General features: G+C 54.1%; 3 protein-coding genes across 8 annotated transcripts in view; 1 reads left to right on the top strand and 2 right to left on the bottom strand.

The window, feature by feature from the left end:
• The window catches only part of LOC106146716, a 26138-nt gene extending 25655 nt beyond the window's left edge, over positions 1-483 (bottom strand). For both annotated transcript variants that reach the window (XM_013504814.1, XM_013504815.1), the window contains exon 1: positions 153-483. In XM_013504814.1, the coding sequence (XP_013360268.1) occupies positions 153-459 (307 nt within the window). In that variant the 5' untranslated portion in view covers positions 460-483. The remainder of the gene's footprint in view (positions 1-152) is intronic.
• Positions 484-1261: 778 nt separating this feature from the next.
• Atxn2l (ataxin 2-like) lies at positions 1262-12834 on the top strand (the record flags this gene model as incomplete). Of its 5 annotated transcripts, none has more annotated exon segments than XR_001231274.1 (22): positions 1262-1298; positions 1492-1548; positions 1635-1706; positions 2146-2296; positions 2673-2797; positions 3740-3831; positions 4535-4735; positions 5448-5623; positions 5784-5894; positions 6766-6978; positions 7067-7138; positions 7687-7757; positions 7919-8208; positions 8285-8354; positions 9027-9173; positions 10026-10098; positions 10189-10376; positions 10692-10821; positions 10935-11056; positions 11167-11379; positions 11549-12101; positions 12335-12397. XR_001231274.1 is itself a non-coding variant. In XM_013504812.1 (22 exon segments), coding segments are annotated over 22 exon segments (2833 nt in total), but the record flags the coding sequence as incomplete, so codon positions are not given.
• A 2325-nt stretch (positions 12835-15159) lies between these two features.
• Tufm (Tu translation elongation factor, mitochondrial) lies at positions 15160-19735 on the bottom strand. Its single transcript, XM_005405167.2, has 10 exons — positions 19584-19735; positions 19286-19480; positions 18635-18801; positions 18073-18177; positions 17828-17992; positions 17562-17694; positions 17378-17482; positions 17134-17285; positions 16928-17047; positions 15160-15495 (listed from the first exon to the last, which is right to left on the bottom strand). The coding sequence occupies exons 1-10, from the start codon at positions 19624-19626 to the stop codon at positions 15322-15324; spliced, it is 1359 nt and encodes a 452-aa protein (XP_005405224.1). The 5' UTR covers positions 19627-19735; the 3' UTR covers positions 15160-15321.

Here is a 19735-nt window from a genome sequence, read left to right as displayed (position 1 = left end):
GGCGCCCGGGGCTCCTGAGGACCGTGCCTGGCTCCCGGGGCCTAGTGAGGGTTCCGGGTCGGGCCCTGCGGGGAGGCGGGGCGCGTCCGCCGGCGCCGTCGGAGCGGGGAGTTGGGGGGGCAGGAGGTGATCGGGGTCCCGGGCTCCATTACCGCGGAGGGTCTCGCGGTCCCCAGCTTCAGCCAATGGGGAGTCAGCCGCCGGAAGGGGTCCCCGGCCGCAGCCAATGGAGGGGGGCGCGCGGCCCGCAGTTTGGCCAATGGGGAGGGAGGGACTTGGGAGCGGGCTGCTCCCGCCTCCTCCCCGCCTGGCCAGTAGGAGGGGAGCAGGGCGGGCGGGGGCGCGGAAGGAGGGCCGGCCCGGTGGGCTGCGGCCCGGACGTGCGCGCGGGTGCTGTGTCTCATGACCTGGGCGTTCGCGGGCCCGGTGTCGCGTAGGGCCGCGACTGGGTGTGTGCATGGAGGGTTTCTTCTGCTGTGAGGCGGTGAGTCGCGGGCGCCTCGCTCAGTTCCTTCTCCGTGTGCGCGCGTGCAGTGGGTGGGAGAGTGGCGGTGTACGCAGGCGCGGTGGGTTCTGCGCGCGGGCGGGGGGATTTGAAGAGGCCCGTGAGCTTCAGGGCGCAGGCGCAGACCAGGCGCGGCCTCCGGCGGCTGCCTTCTGCGGCTGCGCTATGCCCCAGCCCCACCAGCGGCCCCCTCTTCGCCCTCCTCTACCGCTGGTTACATCAGCCATCGAGGAGCGGTGTTACCTGGCGACTGGTGACCCCTGCAGAGTGGGTAATAGGCTGAGTGAGCGGTGAGGGGGTAGAGGAGTGGTTGCGAAGGGAATACCCTTCCTCCCAGGGTGTGAGGCGTAAGGCTGCTGAAAATGATTTTACCGCTTGGGAGGTTATGTGCCTGAGCTGAGTAGTTGTGCGCTTGTGCTCCCTGAGCGTTCACCTTCACTTCGGGTGGGTTGTCGGTTGCTGAATGCTGTCGCGTTGCTTTGTTGGAAGCATGCAGCTCTGACTCCTGGAGAAAGTGAGGGTGTTGTGGTGCGTTGTCTGTTAAAGGAACTGATAGCCGTTGTTGATTGCATTCTCGTGTACTGGCGTTAGGAGGGGATGTGTTTACTGGCGTTTACTGCGTGCTCCTTTTTTCCTCGTTAAGGTGAGAATTTGAAAGACCTTTATTGGCTTATAACCATCAGCAACTGCACATGACAAAGGGCCTCGGATTTACTGTCATTAAGTAGTGCAGTAACTTGTTTTTTTCTTTTACAGGGGACAGAGCACGGGAAAGGGACCCCCACAGTCACCTGTGAGTGCCTTTGTTCTATAGGATACACAGTTCTAAGAGATACATGGGAATGTGGAGGTGGTTAGATGCAGATAGTCAGTTGGGTTCAGAAAGGCCAGGCAGCCTGCCACAAGCAAGATATGAGCGTAGTGTGGCCATTTAGAAAGACACGTGCACTGGCTATGCCTTTATTTCTCTCTTGTGTTACTGACAGGTGTTTGAAGGTGTCTATAACAATTCCAGGATGCTGCACTTCCTGACGGCTGTTGTGGTAAGTGAACATTGAACACTAGGTTGTTTGAGAAATGTAATGCATCAGTCTTCTGGAGTCACTCTTATCTCCCCCCCCTCCCCCAGGGCTCCACCTGTGATGTAAAGGTGAAAAATGGCACCACTTATGAAGGCATTTTCAAAACCTTGAGCTCAAAGGTCAGTGTACTCAAATGAGCTCATTTTGGGGGCTGATGGAATGAGGAGGAAGAGAAGGACATTGAGGGGGTGTATTGGGTGGTATTGGTAGTGCTGCTGTTTCTGTAGGCTGTTTTTTTTTGTTTTGTTTTGTTTTTGAGACTGGGTCTTGGTATGCAATTTCCGCTAGCCTTGAACTCACTATTCAGGCTGGTCTCAGACTCTCAGTACTCTTCCTGAGTGCTGGGATTATAGGCATGTGCCAATATGCCTGGCAGGCCTTCAGTTTAAATTCCTTAAATTTTATGTTCAAGACTTGTTAAGTCTTGTGGCTGGTATTGAGAAGATAAGCCACATGAGAAATGTGTTGGGGGAATTTTTAAAGGGGGGAAATGAGCCTGTTTCTATGTTCGTGTTTTTTGATACTAATCTCTGGGTTTCTGGGACGGGACATGTGCAGTTTGAACTGGCAGTAGATGCTGTGCACAGGAAAGCATCTGAGCCAACCGGCGGCCCCCGTCGGGAAGATATCGTGGATACCATGGTGTTTAAACCAAGTGACGTGATGCTTGTCCATTTCCGAAACGTTGACTTCAATTATGCTACTAAAGGTATTGTCGGCCTCTTGTGTCAGACTCAGTCTGTGAGGAGAGGGGGATGTGTGTGCAGGTAGGATGTGTTGACTTGGTTTGTTTTTTTCCTTTTCCATTCTTCCCTCCTGAGGGAGGTGGCTGAATTTTCTTGTGGGAATCGTAGAAGTGGATTGAATTCTGTTTGTGTTATGGTTCTCCATGTTTAGTCTGGTTGATTTTCAACAGTTGTGCTCCTTCCCAGTCCCTGCCCTGATAGCCATGCACACATACCCTTGATAAGTCCCGGCTTCTTAGGGTCTGTTTCCTGAATGACTGTAGAGGGGTGGGAGTAAGACGGAGGAGAGAGAAAGCTGTTATGTGTCACCGGACTCCTCGTTTATCTCTGTCCCTACAGACAAGTTCACTGACTCAGCCATTGCCATGAACTCAAAGGTGAATGGGGAGCACAAAGAGAAGGTGCTTCAGCGCTGGGAAGGTGGTGACAGCAACAGTGATGACTACGACCTTGAGTCTGACATGGTATGGTATGCTTCCCTGAGCGGGCAGCCATGGCACGGCTCGTTGGTAGTGAGGTCCCTGGGAACCCAAGAGTTGGTTCTTGGAAGGAGGGGAGGAAGATAGCCACAGTTGCAAGTGTAAACAGGATTGTTTATGTTGTAGGCTCATTTTCTGTCCTAAAAGCAAACTTTAATGCATTGTAAATCTCCTGAGTGAATGAGTTTTTGTTCTGACATGTTTAAGCTGAATAGGAATCTAATTCTTGCCTTTTGAAACTTCGCATTTTGACACGAGTCTGTTTTGTTGCTTTTAACTATTTATCCACGTATGTGCACATCCAGTTGTGTTTGTTTTTCCTTTGTCTTGGAAATTTGATTTGTTGTCGTTACCTTTTACTACGAATGGTGCCTTTCAGCCAAGCATGGTGGTACATGTCCATAGTTCAGCTGTCTGGGAGGGTGAAACAGGATGATTACAAATTTGAGCCCAGCCTGGGCAACTTCGTGACTTAATGAGACCTTCTCTCAGAAATGAAAAGTAGGGGCTGGGGATATAGCTCAGTGGCACAGGGCCTGCCTGGCAAATGTGAGGTCCTGAGTTTGATTCCCAGTACCAAAAAAAAAAAAAAAAGTAAGTAAGTTGAAAGTGTAGCTCGCTGAAGGCCTTAGTGATTCAATCTGCAATGCTACCCCCAAAAAAAAAGGTGCCTTCTTGGCTTTTAGAGTGTGTAACCCCATGTATATGTTTTAGAATCTCTGAATTAGAAACCTGGAAGTGAGTTTTTAGATCTTAGAAGTTTTTAGCTTTGCAGTTAGTCCAAGTTTATGCTGTGAATTGGCAGTAAAGTTGGTAACTCACCAGCCTTTTTTTTTTTGTTCTACTCTTGCTTTGGTCACTTTAAGTTTTTAAGCTGGTGGGAAGGAAATAAAATGTGAGGTTTTAAACATTCTCCTTTTTCCCTAGTCCAATGGATGGGATCCTAATGAAATGTTCAAGTTCAACGAGGAGAACTATGGTGTGAAGACCACCTATGATAGTAGTCTCTCTTCTTACACGTGAGTACCTTGTTGCTGCCCTGGGGGTGCAGTGTAGGGCACAAGGTCACCAGCAGGAGGCAGATTACTAGGTAGGACATAGATTTGTGTGTGCTTTTCTTGGTATCCAGGTAGCCCTTCCCTTACTCCCTTTTTTGGGGGGGTCTTTTTGACACAGGGTCTCGCTATGCAGTTCAGGCTGGCCTTGAGCTCGTTTTGTAGCCTGGGCCAGTCTTGAACTCGCAAGGATCCTCCTGCCTCAGCCTCTTCAGTGCTGGGATTAGAGGCGTGTGCCACCATGCCCAGCTTTCCTTTACTTCTGATCTGCCTTGTGAATGGCTCCTTAAAAGTGTTTTGATTTTAGGCCATCCCATGGGTAGAAGGAGCTGATCTCTTGTCCATCCACCTGTACCTTCCCTTTAGAATTTAAAATAGGCAAGGGTCTGCATGTCCTTCAGATGCAGAAGCTGCCGTGGAGCTCTGCCTGGGACCGAGGAGATGGCCCAGCAACATGCTGATTGGCCCGGGGACGTAGCTCAGTTGTAGAGCACTTGCCCAGCATGTGTGAGGCGCTGGGTTCAGTCCTCAGCGCCATGCTGAGTCACTGAAGGGATTAAGCAGCCGCGTGTGCCTGAGCTGGTTAGGACGGATAGAAATGCTCTCCTTTGTCCTCTTTTGTTCTGTGGCACTGGAACGGTAGTGATCGATGGGTGTTCTCTCTCAGGGTGCCCTTAGAAAAGGACAACTCAGAAGAGTTCCGCCAGCGGGAGCTGCGTGCAGCCCAGTTGGCCCGGGAGATTGAGTCGAGCCCCCAGTACCGCCTACGGATTGCCATGGAAAATGACGATGGGCGCACGGAGGAGGAGAAGCACAGCGCAGTCCAGCGGCAGGGCTCGGGGCGGGAGAGCCCCAGCCTGGCATCCAGGTAATTGCTGGGGCAGTCAGCACCCGTTGGTTGGGTAGTGGTTTCACCCTGGGCCGAGAGCCTTGCACAGTGTTACTGAACCTCACCACCTTGTGAAGATGGAGGTGAATCCTTAATTCTCCATGCGGAGCTTAATGAGGTGAAGTAATCTGTTCAGTGGTTGAGGGAGAAAAAATTTTTTTAGGGTTTTCGTAGACTTTATTCTGCCTATTCATTGATAAGTAGATAGCGTTTATATTTTGTTTTGCTTTGAGACAGGGTCTTACTATGTGGCTCAGGCTGGTCTTTAACTCACTTGTGTAGCCTAAGTTGGTCTTGAATTTAATGTGATTGTCCTGCCTCAGCCTCACGAGTGTTGGAATTACAGGCATGTACCACCACGCCCTGGCATTGTTTGTTCTTTTTGCAAAAAAGAAATCAATCTGTGCGTGGTAAACATCTTGTAAACGTTCCCCCGTGAACCCTTCTCATAAGTCAGGAGTGCTAAAATTGTGAAACACTGGTCAGGGTGGTTGAGTCAGTGTTCGTGTAATGTAAGGTCAGAAGCTTGTAGCCACAGCTCCTTAACTGGGCCAGATCGTCAAGTGGACAGTGAAAGGAGCTGGAGCTGGGCACTGGGGAAGCTGGGGAGAGAATTCAGAACGCAAGGGTTCATGTTGCCAAATGTGCAGGACTTGTGGCTACCTGCCCTTAAGTTGAACTTTTTCCCCAGGGAGGGCAAGTATATCCCTCTGCCTCAGCGAGTTCGAGAAGGTCCCCGGGGAGGAGTCCGATGCAGCGGTTCTCGGGGCGGCCGGCCTGGCCTTAGTTCTTTGCCCCCTCGTGGCCCTCACCATCTTGACAATAGCAGCCCTGGCCCTGGTTCTGAGGCCCGTGGTATCAACGGAGGTGAGTTAAGGAGCAGGTATGGGGTTAGCGAAGGGGCGTAAAGAAGGTGGAGGAGGGGTCACGGAAAGGGTGTACGTGGGTTGGAAGGGTGATGGCGTCGGTGGCGATGTTACAGCAAATGCTCTGTCTCTTTTTCTTCACCTTTAAAAAAATAAAATAGGCCCTTCCCGCATGTCCCCCAAAGCACAGCGGCCTCTGAGAGGTGCCAAGACGCTGTCTTCACCCAACAGTAGGCCTTCCGGAGAAGCTTCTGTTCCGCCTCCGCCTGCAGGTAAAGCTTCAGTAGAACTGGATGAAGAAATGGGGCAGTAAATGTGTTGTCGAAATGCTAGGATAGGGAAAAGGTTGAAGATATTTTAAGAGGGGAGTTAGTTAGATTTATCCTTTTTGAGAAAGATTTTTTTTTTGAGGTCTGTCTTTTTGTTTTGTTTTGTTTTTATACTGGCAATTAAACTAAAGACCTTGTGCTTGCCGGGGAGGCACTGTGCCCCTGAGCTGTATCCCCAGCTGGTCTGTTTTTTTTTTTTTTTTTTTTTCCTTCTATCTGTCTCTTTGAGATAGCAGTTCAGGCTGGCCTTGAACTTGCAGTGGTCCTTCTGTCTCAGGCTCCCAAGTGCCAGGATTACAGGTGTGCACCACCACAACTGGCTAGAATTTTGTTTCCCTTGTTCAGAAATCGTTAGCTGGCAGTGCACAAGTTGTATCTGGCTGGCAGATGTCTTGTTCAGATCTGAATTTATTACTAACGTATTGAAGCAGGTACCATAGAACATTTCTTTTGAAATACAGAAAGTTGTGACAGTAGTGAGCTTGCCTTACTGCCTAGTCCTAGTTGGGTAGCACAGAATTACAGTTGCCCCTTTAAAGCATTCTAGGTTTTCATGGTGCCCATGAGGCTCAGGCCATTTACCTGCTTGTGTTACTTGCCTTGGCCTTCTAGACATTTACATTCGTGATCCTGGATAGAGTAAATATGTATATGTTCTCTAATTTTTTTTTTTTTTACCAGTACCAGGAATCAAACTCACAACCTTGCATTTGCCAGGCAGGCCCTGTGCCGCTGAGCTAAACCCCCAGCCCTATTCTCTAACTTTTAATAAGTCTCTGCATTCACTTATTGACCAGGAGTAACCATTGTGTAGCTCTCCCTTTTCTTCCAGTGGGCCGGATGTACCCTCCACGCTCTCCCAAGTCTGCTGCACCCGCCCCCATCTCTGCCTCCTGTTCCGAGCCTCCCATGGGCTCGGCAGTGGCAGCCTCTTCAGCCTCCATACCTGTGACATCATCAGTTACAGATCCTGGAGTAGGCTCCATTTCGCCAGCTTCTCCAAAGATCTCACTGACTCCCACGGATGGTAAGGGCTGGGCAGTTGAGGGCTGCTGGCAGGGTGCAGTGTGGTTCTGGACAGATGGGCCTTCAGGTATCTCTCTCTCCTTTCTCAGTAAAAGAACTCCCTACTAAGGAACCTGGCAGAACTCTGGAGCCCCAGGAGCTGGCCCGGATAGCTGGGAAAGGTGAGGGTTGTTGTTTTTGGATTTTGGTGATTTTTTTTTAAAAAATATTTTTCCTGTGTGTTGTGGATACATGCTGGGGACTGAACCCAGGGCCGCACATGTGCTAGGCAAGCACTGTCCACTGCACTCTATCCCTGGTCTAGGGCTGGTTTGTTCTGCCAGTGTCTGATGCCCCTTTGTTCAGGAGAGCATTTCTATGAGCCAGTTTGTTGGGACTCAGAAGCAGTTTCTGTTGACATTTTTATCCTAATTTCTCTTGTACGATTCTCAAGAGTGCCTTGTTTTCCTGGGGTTTCTTTTGTTTGGTTTTGTTTTTTGAGACAGTATCTCCCCACATAGTTGAGGCTGGCCTTGAACTGCCTGTGTAGTCCATGGCGGGCCTTGAACTTGTGGCGATCCTCCTGCCTCAGCCTCTCCAGTGCGGGCATTACAGCAGTATAGTACACCGTGTTTGGCTTCCTGGGGTTTCTTATCCTCTTACTAGTCCTGTGTAAGCTGCCTGTGAGAAGGAAGTCTATTATCCCCCATCCCCCATTGTTTTCTCATAGTTCCTGGCCTTCAGAATGAACAGAAAAGATTTCATCTGGAAGAACTAAGAAAATTTGGGTCCCAGTTTAAGGTGAGCAAAGCGTGGAGATAAGCTGGGGTGTTCGTAGGGTATGGGGGTTTGTGGTGAATTGATAACAGCAGTCACAGGCCTGCATGGGTAGAAGGTCCACACTTAGGCAGGGCCTGCAGTCTGGACCAGACCGAACTGTGTATGTGTCACTCTCCTTCCAGCTTCAGCCCAGCAGTTCCCCTGAGACTGCCATGGATCCTTTTCCTCCCCGGATCTTGAAGGAGGAGGCCAAAGGGAAGGAGAAGGAAGATGCACTGATGGCTTCAGATACTATGGGGTCCCCGGTCTCCTCCAAGACAGAATCCATATCAGAGAAGGAGGACAAGCCTCCCCTGGCACCAACAGGGGGCCCTGAGGGGCCAGAGCAGCCCCTGCCACCTTGCCCAAGCCAAAGCGGCAGCCCCCCAGTGGGCCTCAAGGGGGATGACAAAGACGAGGGCCCTGTTACAGAGTAAGTGGGGCTGGGAGCTGGGCGAGGGCTGGTGATACGGGCAGGCTGCCAAGACTGACTGCGTTTTCTTTTACAGACAAGTAAAAAAGTCAACGTTGAACCCCAATGCAAAGGAGTTCAATCCCACAAAGCCTCTCCTGTCTGTGGTGAGATGGGGCGGGAGAATGTGGACTTCGGCTTGGGAGGGCGCTAGTGCTCTGAGGGGAAACGGTGCCATCCCCAGCACTGTGGGGCCGGGGGGAGAGCGCGTGCGCTGGTTTGGGGAGAAAGACGTGGCTCCAGGTTGGGGAGAAGGGTTCCCAGCGAGGCTGACAGCTGCTGCTCTTAGCATTTGCGTGTGGACTATTGGAGCAAGGTAGTCAGGATGATGGGTTTCGTTCAGACCGACTGCCGTGGCTTCTGCCTGTAAGCACTTGGCGTGTGCTTGCAGGGTTTGTGGCACTTAGGCAAGCATTTAACCTCTGCACCTCCTTGCCTGTTCCTCAGCGGTAGTTTCAGACTGCCCCCCTCAGGGTTTGATAGGTTTAGTCAGAAATAATACAGGGTGTAGAGTTGGTTTTAGTACTCGCCTGCTTTGAAACTTACCGACTTTGGTAGTTGGGTGTTTTGACCTGAAAATTCTGTCCCAGTAGTTCTCATTTGTTTGGAACTTAGTGCAGAACTAGAGTTGTTGGTGCTGATTGCCTCCTGAGTGACGCACTACCCTTTTCAGCCAGAAAACTCGGGACTCATCCCGCCTTCCAGAACTGGCTGTTGATGTAGGCAGGTCAGGATGGGGTTCGACACAAGCGAAGTGCCGTCTTTGTTGTCTTTTACAGAACAAATCTACCAGTACCCCAACCTCTCCAGGGCCCCGGACTCACTCAACTCCTTCCATCCCGGTGCTGACAGCAGGCCAGAGTGGGCTGTATGGCCCCCAGTACATCTCCTACATACCTCAGATCCACATGGGACCAGCTGTGCAGGTAGGAGAGGAGACTGGGTGAGTCCCGGGTACAAGGGTGGGTGGGCTAAGGGCCCCGGGCGGACCTGTTCTGGGCACTTTTTCTCAGTTTTGTTTGTGTTTTAGCACATGTACAAGTGATTACACACTCCTCGGGATTTGTACATGTACACAGCACATCTCAGTTCTTTCTCCCTTCCCCCTTTCTGCATCTTCTGGTCCCTTTCCCATTTTGTGAAAAATGATGTAATATGTAAGCTTGTGTGTCTGATTTATTTTCACTTAATATTACAGTTAAAGATAAGGTCTCAGGGTTCACACCCCCCACGTGACTCATTTATCCTTTATGGCAGTGTAGTGCTCCATTGTGTAAAAAAAGTGTCCATTCATCTGTTGATGGACATACAGATTTTCCTAGGTTTAGCTATTATGAATTATGTGCTATAAACATAGGGATATATGTGTCACTCAAATATAATGTCTCTTAACTCTTTTCTGGGAGAGTCCTAGAAGGGGAATAGTTGTGTCAGTAGAATTTCTATCTTTAAAACTGATTTTTGCACTGGGCATGGTGGCGCATGCTGGTAATACCAGCACTTGGGAGGCTGAGGCAGGAGGATCGTTGCGAGTTCGAGGTCATCCTGGGCTACAAAGTGAGCTCAAGGCCAGCCTGAACTGCATAGCGAGACCCTGTCTCAAAAAGACAAAAAAAAACACCAAAAAAACTGATTTGTGTACTGGTTGTACTAGATTGCGTTCCCACCAACAGTGTAGAAGGGTTCCCTTTCTCCCCACGGCTTCGCCGACACTTGTTTGATTGTCCTGGACACTTGTAAGCTAGGTGTTCAGTCTTACCTGTGTTTCTGTGCCCTAGGCGCCTCAGATGTATCCGTATCCTGTATCCAATTCAGTGCCTGGGCAGCAGGGCAAGTACCGGGGAGCAAAAGGTGAGCAGGGTCGGGAGCGGCAGTCAGTGCAGCTGCCTGGTACCTTGTGGCAGGTGGAGCTTGAGCTTTGCTGTTTTCCCGCCCCTCCAGGGTCCCTGCCCCCGCAGCGCTCCGACCAGCACCAGCCAGCCTCAGCTCCTCCCATGATGCAGGCTGCCACCGCCGCTGGCCCGCCCCTGGTGGCTGCCACACCATACTCCTCCTACATCCCCTACAACCCGCAGCAGTTCCCAGGCCAGCCTGCCATGATGCAGCCGATGGCCCACTACCCCTCACAGGTGATGGTGGCACGGGGGGGGGGCGGGCGGCCCCGAGTCCCTGCCGGTGGCCCCTTGCACATCCTGGGTTCATTGAGAACCGGGCGGGGGGTGGCTGCAGGATGGCTGTCAGCCCTGGGCTTGCATCTTGCCTCTGGTGGAAAGAGCTTGTAACGAGGCACTGAGTACTGGCATCTCGTTTCTCCTCTGGTGCGTACAGCAGCACCTGCGTGGCAGGGTGTCTCTGAACCCTGAGTAAGGTCGTTGTGCCAGGCCCCGGGAGTGCTGGGCGCACGTGGACCGCTGTGCTGACCGCTTTGCTTTTTGCACCTGCAGCCGGTGTTTGCCCCCATGCTTCAGAGCAACCCCCGCATGCTGACGTCGGGCAGCCACCCCCAGGCCATTGTGTCATCCTCTACTCCTCAGTACCCGTCTGCAGAGCAGCCCACCCCTCAAGCCCTCTATGGTGAGTTCTGCTGCGGCCCCGCCCCCGCTCTGTGCTCCTCGCCCCCTCACCCTGGGGCTCCCCACCCGCCCCAGGTGATGCTGAGCACTGGTTTTCCGTCTTTCCCGCTGCAGCCACTGTTCACCAGTCCTATCCACATCATGCCACACCGCTCCATGCCCACCAGCCGCAGCCGGCCACCACGCCTACTGGGAGCCAGCCGCAGTCCCAGCATGCGGCCCCCAGTCCCGTCCAGGTGTCTGCCCTGGGAGTCTGGGTGGGCGGAGGGCCGGCAGCAGCAGTGGTTGTCCTGGGCACAGGAGACAGGAGGGCACTCACGGCCTCCTCCCCTGCTCTTCCTGACAGCACCAGGCGGGGCAGGCCCCACACCTGGGCAGTGGACAGCCCCAGCAGAATCTGTACCACCCAGGGGCCCTGACAGGCACGCCGCCCTCTCTGCCGCCGGGACCTTCTGCCCAGTCCCCTCAGAGCAGCTTCCCCCAGCCAGCTGCTGTGTATGCCATCCACCCCCACCAGCAGCTGCCCCACAGCTTCACCAACATGGCCCATGTTACCCAGGTAAGAGCCCGGGGGGCCGCTTCCTCAGAGGCTGTTGGCTGGAGATCGTGGCCCATGGGGCTGGTGCACGGGGGAGTCCCTGCCCGCCTCCGCCACAGTGTCCCCCATCGGCCTCCTAGGATCCCATCGCAGGCCCTCGGTGCTCCCACCTGTTTTCTGTCCTCCGCAGGCCCATGTCCAAACTGGAATCACAGCAGCTCCGCCCCCTCACCCTGGGGCTCCCCACCCGCCCCAGGTGATGCTGCTGCACCCACCTCAGAGCCATGGGGGCCCCCCCCAAGGCGCAGTGCCCCAGAGCGGGGTGCCTGCACTCTCAGCCTCCACACCCTCACCCTACCCCTACATCGGACACCCCCAAGGTGAGCAGCCTGGCCAGGCGCCTGGATTTCCAGGAGGAGCCGATGACAGGATTCGTGAGTTCTCGTTAGCTGGGGGAATTTGGCACGGAAGAGCCGAGGGGCTGCAGGTGGGGCAGGATGCACGGGTTCTGGGCGGGGAGTGAGGGGTCGCGGAGGCAGGGCTGTCCCACAGGGCGCCCGCCGACCTGCACCTGTCTGTGAAGTATGTAGGGTGGGCAGAAGCCACAGCCGCCGCCGCCAGGGGCTTGCTCCTGGCTCTGTCCTTTGCTTCCCTCCGTCCTCGCTCAGTTGTGATCCAGCAGCCCCCCTCCCCACTGCCTCCCCAGCTCTCAGTGACCCCGACTGTCTCCTGACTTAGCCGAGGTAAGGTCAGCGCAGCAGACAGGGCCAGACTGGGGTGCGGGGGGCTGAGCTGGGCACACGAGTGAGGGCTCTGGCCTACTGGGAAACAGCGATGACCTGTGCTTCCGACAGCCCCGCGACACCTCGAGGAGGCCGCTCCTTCCCACGTGACCCCGCAGCCCCCTGGACGCAGTGGTGCAGGGGCGGCTGCTGGCTTCTAATGCTCCTGCTCTCTTCTCTTTCCCCTCAACCAGTTCAATCTCATCCCTCCCAGCAGCTCCCCTTCCACCCCCCGGGGAACTGAAGACTGTCCTGGCCGCGACCTGAGACCTCCATGAGCGGAGGGAAGAGTGACCTATGTCTCTTCCCCCAGCAGCTCGGACCAGTCCCAGCCCCCCACCCTTTCCCTGGGGAGCTGGGGGATTCCCGCCAAGCACCTTGAACGGGAGGGGCCTCCAAGGGGGCAGGGCCAGGGGCCAGCGGGGTGGGGGGTTCCTGCTCCGCCCCTCCTGTTCCCACCTAGTCTTGCCCTCCCATCCTCATCTATTTCCCCGCTGGAGACGGAAGATCTTTTATTTTCTATTATTTATAACCTCAGCCTTGGGCCCCCTGTTCTTTCTTCCCATTAACTTGAGTGACCTGCGTGAGAGACAGACAGATGCCCCACAAGGATGGTTGGACAAGGACTTTTACTTTTTATTACATAAAAATATTAAAAAATAAATAAAAAAAATAAAATTTTAAACTAACTTAACCTCACTGTAGTTTGCTCTTTGGAGATGAGAGTAACGTTATAGTAGCCAGCATTTCTCTGCTACTTACCCGTTCTGTAAACAGTGTAGTCCGTTTCCCCAAACGTTGGATGGGGTGAGGGTGGGGGACCAGATCAGAGTAATACATTCGTCTTTCTTGTGAGACATTTCACTGTGCAGTTCAGGCTGGCCTTGAGCTTGACTCACCTGCCTCAGCCTCCTGAGTGCAGGGATTTACAGGTGTGTGCCGCTGTGCCTAGCTAGCCTGCTCTTTTGAAAATGACTTCCAGATTTAATGTTTGAAGCAGTATAGTTATCTACTATGGCATTGTGGGTAACGGTGGCTCAAAGCCCTTGCAAACACATCTGTTTAGTGTTTCTGGTCATTGAAGTACAAAGGTCCTACTGGTACACAGGTGAGGGATCATTGGTGTGCGTGAGAGCTATAAAGGTGAACTCTTAGAGCGTTAGATAACCAGGTTTAGGGCAGCCAGTGTTAAAGTAGGGGCTGGGATCTGGGTGTGTGGCGCAAATGTGTGATTCCAACACTTGAGAGGCTGAGGCAGGAGGACTTCTAGGAGTTCAAGGACAGTTTGTGGTACAGAGACTCTTGTTTCCAAAAAAAAGGGTTTAGGATGTAGAAGTGGTAACAGGCTTCATGGGACGTTTCTTCTGTGAGGCAGTTTGGTTTCCTTGCCGGGAAAATAGAAGTTATTCCTCACTTCTGGGATTGTGAAGATGGCACCGGTGCTTGGCATCAAGCAGGGTTAAATCTTCGTGAACAAAACTTACTCCCTAGGCTCTGAGAACCTGTCACTGGCTAATGGACGTGGCAGGGAAGAGGATTTGGTGAGAGGAGGTCTGCAGCAGCCCCCGCTGCTGCTGCTAATGGCAGAGCTGGGGGACATCGGGGTGGGGGCCAGCAGTGCAAGAGGCGGGAGCTGGGAATCCTGCAGAGACAGATCTACAGTTCAGGCTGGCATAGAACTTGTGCCACTAAAGCTTCAGCTGGGATCACAGGTGTGTCCCACCTCACCCAGCCTGAACACTGTCCTTGTGGTTTGTGGCTAGATTACAAAATCTGCCTGGCATTTTAGTGTATGCATATCTAATACGGTAAATGGTCTTTCATTTCAAATCTCAGCAAGTATTTCCTGCCTTCACACAAAGCTATATACTCAGCCTTTTTTTTTTTTTTTTCTTGACATGGTCTCGCTATGCAGTTCAGGCTGGCCTCAAGCTCACTTTGTAGCCCAGGCTGGTCTCGAACTTGCAACGATTCTTCTGCCTCAGCCTCCCAAGTGCTGGGATTACAGGCATGTGCCACCACACCCAGCTACCCCTAGCCCTTTGTTTTTGAGAACAGGGTCTTCCTGACTAGTTTTGGGTCCTCCTGCCTCAGCCTCTGAGGAGTACTAGGATCACATGTATGTACCACCATGCCAAACACAAACTTGTGGGCACTGGAGATTGAAGCTAGGGGCACTGTACCTCTGAGCTACTTTTGTTGTACATTTGTTGCCCTTGTATTTACGGCAGCCTCACTGTTTCCCAGGCTGGCCTCTGAACTTGTGATCCCCTGCTTTGGCCTCCCAGGTGGCTGGGATCACAGGTTTGACATCACACTGTGCTGCATTTATTCCTGACCCCTACTTGCTGTTCTTAGAACTGCTGGTAGGTGGGTATCAACCCAGAATCCACCCAGTGGAAATGTGGCCTTGGCACCTGAGTGGACCACATGAATGACCATTTGTTTTGGTGTACTGGGGATGGAACCCACCCCTTTACACTGACCTACACCCCAGGCCATTTCTGAGACAGAGGGCTGGAAATACAGCTCAGTGGCACAGCGCCTGCCTGACAAGTGCAAGGTCCTGAGTTTGATTCCCAGTACCAAAAACAAAAAACCTGCTAACATTTTTTTTTTCTGGTACCGGGAATCGAACTCACAACTTTGCCAGGCAGGCGCTGTGCCGATGAGCTAAATCCCCAGCCCCCCTGCTAACATTTCTGAGACAGAGTCTCCTTAAGTCACTAAGTTCCAGAGTGGGTTTAAAGTTAGGATTCTTCTGCCTGCAGCTTCCTAGGACTCACTCTGCTCCTGCCATACCATTTTGCTAATCACATAAAGCTCAACAGACTCGATTCCTTTTGTCACAGCAGTGAGGATGGTGGCCTTGAAGAGACTGTCCATTATTAGAGATAATCTTCAATCAGAGGAACTCGGTTAAAATGGCCCTGGAATCTAATAAGCTTCTCGCGCGTCCTGGGCTTCAACATCTTTCTATATCCTGTCTTCTCCAATTTATGCAAAGGACACAGGTAGCTTACTATTCACAGAACAGTTTATTGGCCTACCTACGACCAGGGGAAGTGTCCATCCAGCTGCGCCCTGCTGGCACCAGCTTGTGCCCTCAGGGGGCACCAGAAGCAGGAGGGAAGACTGGCCAGGGCAGTCCTGAACTCATAACCCGAACAGAAATTCAGACTCAGCTCCACTTGATGTTCTTGTCCTCCTCGGTCATGGCCAGCGTGGCAGTAACGAGGCCGGTACCGATGGTCCGGTTGCCATCTCGCAGGGTGAAACGCTGGCCTTTCTCTAGGATCATCGGCTGTCGCAAGATAAGGCTGAGCTTCAGATCCTCCCCGGGCATGGCGAGCTCCTGGAGTGGGAGAGAAGTGCACACGGCCTTCAGGGTGCTGCCATCATTCCGCGACCGCTGCCGAGGTCACACTCGTGGGAAACGCAACAGCGGCATCACGTCCGCTGGGGACAGCTCCATCTGTCCAGGCATCGCCAGCACGCAAACGCATGCAAGAACACGTGAGGGCCAGTGACCTGTGTTCCTAAGCACACTTCAACAAGGAATGTTCCAGCAATCAGGCTGTGCAGGTTCTTCAGTCAGGGCCTGTCTGAGCCCTTGTGTTTAGTAAGAGGAAACTTGACAAGAGGCACACTTGCCTGAGGAACGAGTCTGTGAGCAAGAAGGCGGTGCGATGAAGCTTTGAACCTGCGTCAGCCTAGGCCGTGTGCAGATAAGCACCTGCTCAAGACCAGTCCTCAAATAATGTATGGGAGAATGTCCAACATCACTGGTCGTCCGAGAGATACAAATTAAAACAACTCTGAGCTTCCCTCTCACCCAGAAAGAATGGCCACCATCACGAAATCAGCCAGTAACGAGTGCTGGCGGGGCGGTGGGGAAGAAGCACCCTTCTCCACTGTGGTGGGGTGTAGACTGCTGCAACCACTGTGGAAACCAGTGTGCAGCCTCCTCAAAAACACTAAAACTAGAGGTTCCATTCCCCTTGCTACCTTCCCGAAAGAAAAGCATCACACCACACGATATATGCACCCCCATGTTTATACTGGCACACTCTGTAACAGCTAAATCTTGGAAACAGCCCAAATGCCCATCAACCAATGAATGGATAAAGGAGATGTGGGGTTTTTTATACAATAGAGTACTACTCTGCCATAAAGAAGGATGAGCTTGAGACATTTCTAGCTAAATGGATGCACCTTGGGACCAGTGAAATAAATGACACCCGTGTGAATACTGCATTGTTTCTCAAAAGTGTAAATGAGCAAAAACGTGTAACAGATACTGGAAAGTGGGAAGAATGTTCAAATGAGAAGGGGAACAAGGGAGCGGGGTGAGGGAAAGAAGGGAGAAGGAAAAAATGGACACAAAGCTTTTGTAACAAGGGGAGGGAGTTGAAGGGGGGGAAATGGGAAAAACAGCAGCAGCAAGATGTATCACGTACAGGTACAAATTCCCTATGGCGAACGTGATCATTATATATACATCTAAATGTACCAATAAAAAAAACAAAAAAACACACAAAAAAAGGGGGCATGGGGGATACAGCTCAGCGGCACAGCGCCTGCCTGGCAAGCATGAGGTTGTGAGTTCGATTCCCGGTACCACAAAAAGAACGAGCAGCCCCACTAGTTTCACTTGTCCCAGTAGCAGCCACGCCGTCTCTACCTGAGGAAAAGCTGCCTGGGCTGTCACATCCTAGATCTGGGCTCTGCTCGAGGCAGAGCTCACAGCGGCCCTCCCACTCCTCCACGTCCTGCACCCATCATACCTTCCCCGGAGGCAAGAGGACCCGGCAGGCCATGTCCCAGGTGAGAGAGAACATGACAGGCATGAAGTGAGACACAAAGGGCTTGTGGCGGCCGCCTTCCTCCTTGCTGAGGACGTAAACCTGAGCGGAGAGAACAGCGTGGCTGGAAGCCCTTCCCCTTCCCCGGGAGCCCGGCTCAGCCCCGCCCGCGGTCACCGCAGCCTCACCTGGGCCTCCACCTTCTGGTGCGGCTGGATGGAGCCCGGCTTGACCATGACCAGGCCGCGCCGCAGGTCCTCCCGCTTCAGGCCTCGGACCAGAGCCCCGAGGTTATCCCCGGCCTCCGCCCTCTCCAGGCTCTTGTGGAACATCTCGATGCCTGCGGGGCAGGGAAGAGGAGGCAGTGGGCTCCAGGGTCTACGCCGGAAAGGTCGGCCTGGACCCAGCCTGGCTCAAGCTCCCTCCCGATACCTGTCACCACAGAGCGAATGTTCTTGCTGTGTCCCAGGAGCTCGCACTCGTCCCCCTTCTTCAAGATGCCACGTTCCAGCGTACCGGTCACCACGGTGCCCCGGCCTGGGGGGACAGGACAGGCCATCAGGGGGCCCGCGCGCGGCTGCCGCTTCGGGGGGCTGTGGGGGCACCCGGCCCTCACCAGGAATAGAGTAGACCGACTCCACGGGCAGCAGGAACGGCTTCTCCAGGTCCCGCACGGGCACCGGGATGTACGTGTCCACGGCGTCCAGCAGCTTCTGCACGGACTTCACGCCCAGCTCGGGGTCACGTTGCTGCCGGGAGGAGCGGACAGGACACCCATGCCATTTCCACGGCGCTCCTCGAAACAGGAGCCGCTACCGAAACAGTGCGAAGCTCTGGAAGCCCCTCCAACCACACCCTCCCCAGCAGCAGTCCTGCCTTCACCTCCAGGGCGCAGAGGGCAGAGCCTACGATGACAGGGGTCTCCTCCCCTTTGTAGCCAAACTCGGTGAGCAGCTCCCGGATTTCCAGCTCCACCAGCTCCACCATCTCGGCGTCCTGGACACTATCCGCCTTGTTCACGTACACCACGACGTGCTCTACGCCAATCTGCAGAAGACACAGATTCGCTGTCCAGACTCACCCAGCTCCCCGCTCTTTCTCGTTCCCCCACCGCCCAGGCTGCGTACCTGTCGGGCCAGCAGTAAGTGCTCTCGGGTCTGGGGCATGGGGCCGTCATTGGCTGCCACCACCAGGATGCAGCCGTCCAAGGGCGCAGTGCCTGTGATCATATTCTAGGGAGGGGGAACAGCAGAAACGGCCTAGCTCAGCGACTGCCTCCGCTCCACCCAGCCAAAGGCAGCGGTTAAAAACTAAGCCTCTTCACCTGCCATCTCCTCACCACCTACTTTGGTGCGCATGGCCACATCTTTCTCTTTTTTCAGACTGGGTCTTGCTGTATAGTTCAGGCTAGCCTCGAACTATGTAGCTCAGGCTGGCCTCAAACTTGCAGCGATCCTCCTGCCCCAGCCTCGCAAATGCTGCGATGACAGGCACGCACCACCACACCCAGCTACAAATCTTTACTTTTACATCCAACATTAAAGATATGACCGTGATATTAAGATATTTACGGTTCAAATACCTTAACATTACCACTATCACTGCCACCGCCCCCACCCCCGCACCCCCCAGCATTAACCTTGACAGAAGGCAGCAAGGCGGGGAGGCCCTGTCCTCAGCAACCCTCACCTTCACGTAATCTGCGTGACCTGGGCAGTCTGTGTGGGCATAGTGGCGGGTAGCAGTGCTGTACTCCACGTGGGCCGCATTGATGGTGATGCCCCGCGCTCGCTCCTCGGGGGCGTTGTCAATCTCCTCGTATTTCTTGAACTTTGCCCCACCTCCCTCAGCTAGAACTAAGGGGAGAAACAGAACGCACTTCTCAGCTCCAACTGGGAGCTATGGGCTCGGCTCAGGGTCGTTCCCACCTAAATAAAAGCCTAAGAGAGGGCGACGCTTCCATGACCCCGCTCTTAGCTCTTCCAGCAAGGTAACTCTGCATTAGAACAATGTTGAAGCCTCTTAAGGATCTGGGCGTGGCGGCACACACTTAGGAAGGCTGAGGCAGGAGGATTGCCAGGTTGAGCCCAGCGTGGGGGACGCAAGGGGGACGCTGTCTCAAAAGTAAAAGTGGGCAGGGGCTCAAAGCTGAAAGAGGCTCTCGGGTGCTCTGGTCTATGCACACAACATCGGGACAATCTGCCGCTGGCATCTCCCACCCCCCCCGCCGGTTCCGCCCCCCGGCCGCTCCGAACCCCGCGACACCGCCCGCCCCAGCCCCGGCCCCCCCTCCCGGCCCAGCAGGCAGCGCGCGGCCGGCCCGCCCCCCGGCCCGCTCACTCTTCGTGATCGCCGCGGTCAGCGTGGTCTTGCCGTGGTCCACATGGCCGATGGTACCCACGTTCACATGGGGCTTGTCGCGCACGTACGTCTTCTTGGCCTCCACCGCCAGGCCACGGCACCAGAGGGGCAGCGCCGGGGTCTTCAGCGGCCGCAGGAGACCGTGCAGGAACGGGGCCGGGCTAGCGCAGAAACCTGCCAGGACAAGGACTTGGGAGTCAGGCCGTGGGTCCGAGCCGAGCTACTCGCGCCTCCCCCTCATGTTTCCGGGCGACCGTCGCGCTCCCGGTGTCCTCACCGCTAAAGCGGGGCGTCGCGCGCAGCACGGTGGCGGCCGCCATTGTGGTGGTCCGCCCCGGACACCGAGTGTAAAGTAGCGGGGTCCCGCGCGTGCAGCCGAGGACGGGCACTTGCGGCTGCAGGTCACTTCCGGCGGAAGCGAGGGCTCAG

This window comes from Chinchilla lanigera, unplaced genomic scaffold (genome assembly GCF_000276665.1).
Source record: "Chinchilla lanigera isolate Chin_1 unplaced genomic scaffold, ChiLan1.0 scaffold00092, whole genome shotgun sequence".
NCBI classification, from domain to species: domain Eukaryota; kingdom Metazoa; phylum Chordata; class Mammalia; order Rodentia; family Chinchillidae; genus Chinchilla; species Chinchilla lanigera.
The sequence above is the reverse complement of the archived record's forward strand: the minus strand, read 5'-3'. Positions and strand labels throughout refer to the sequence as shown.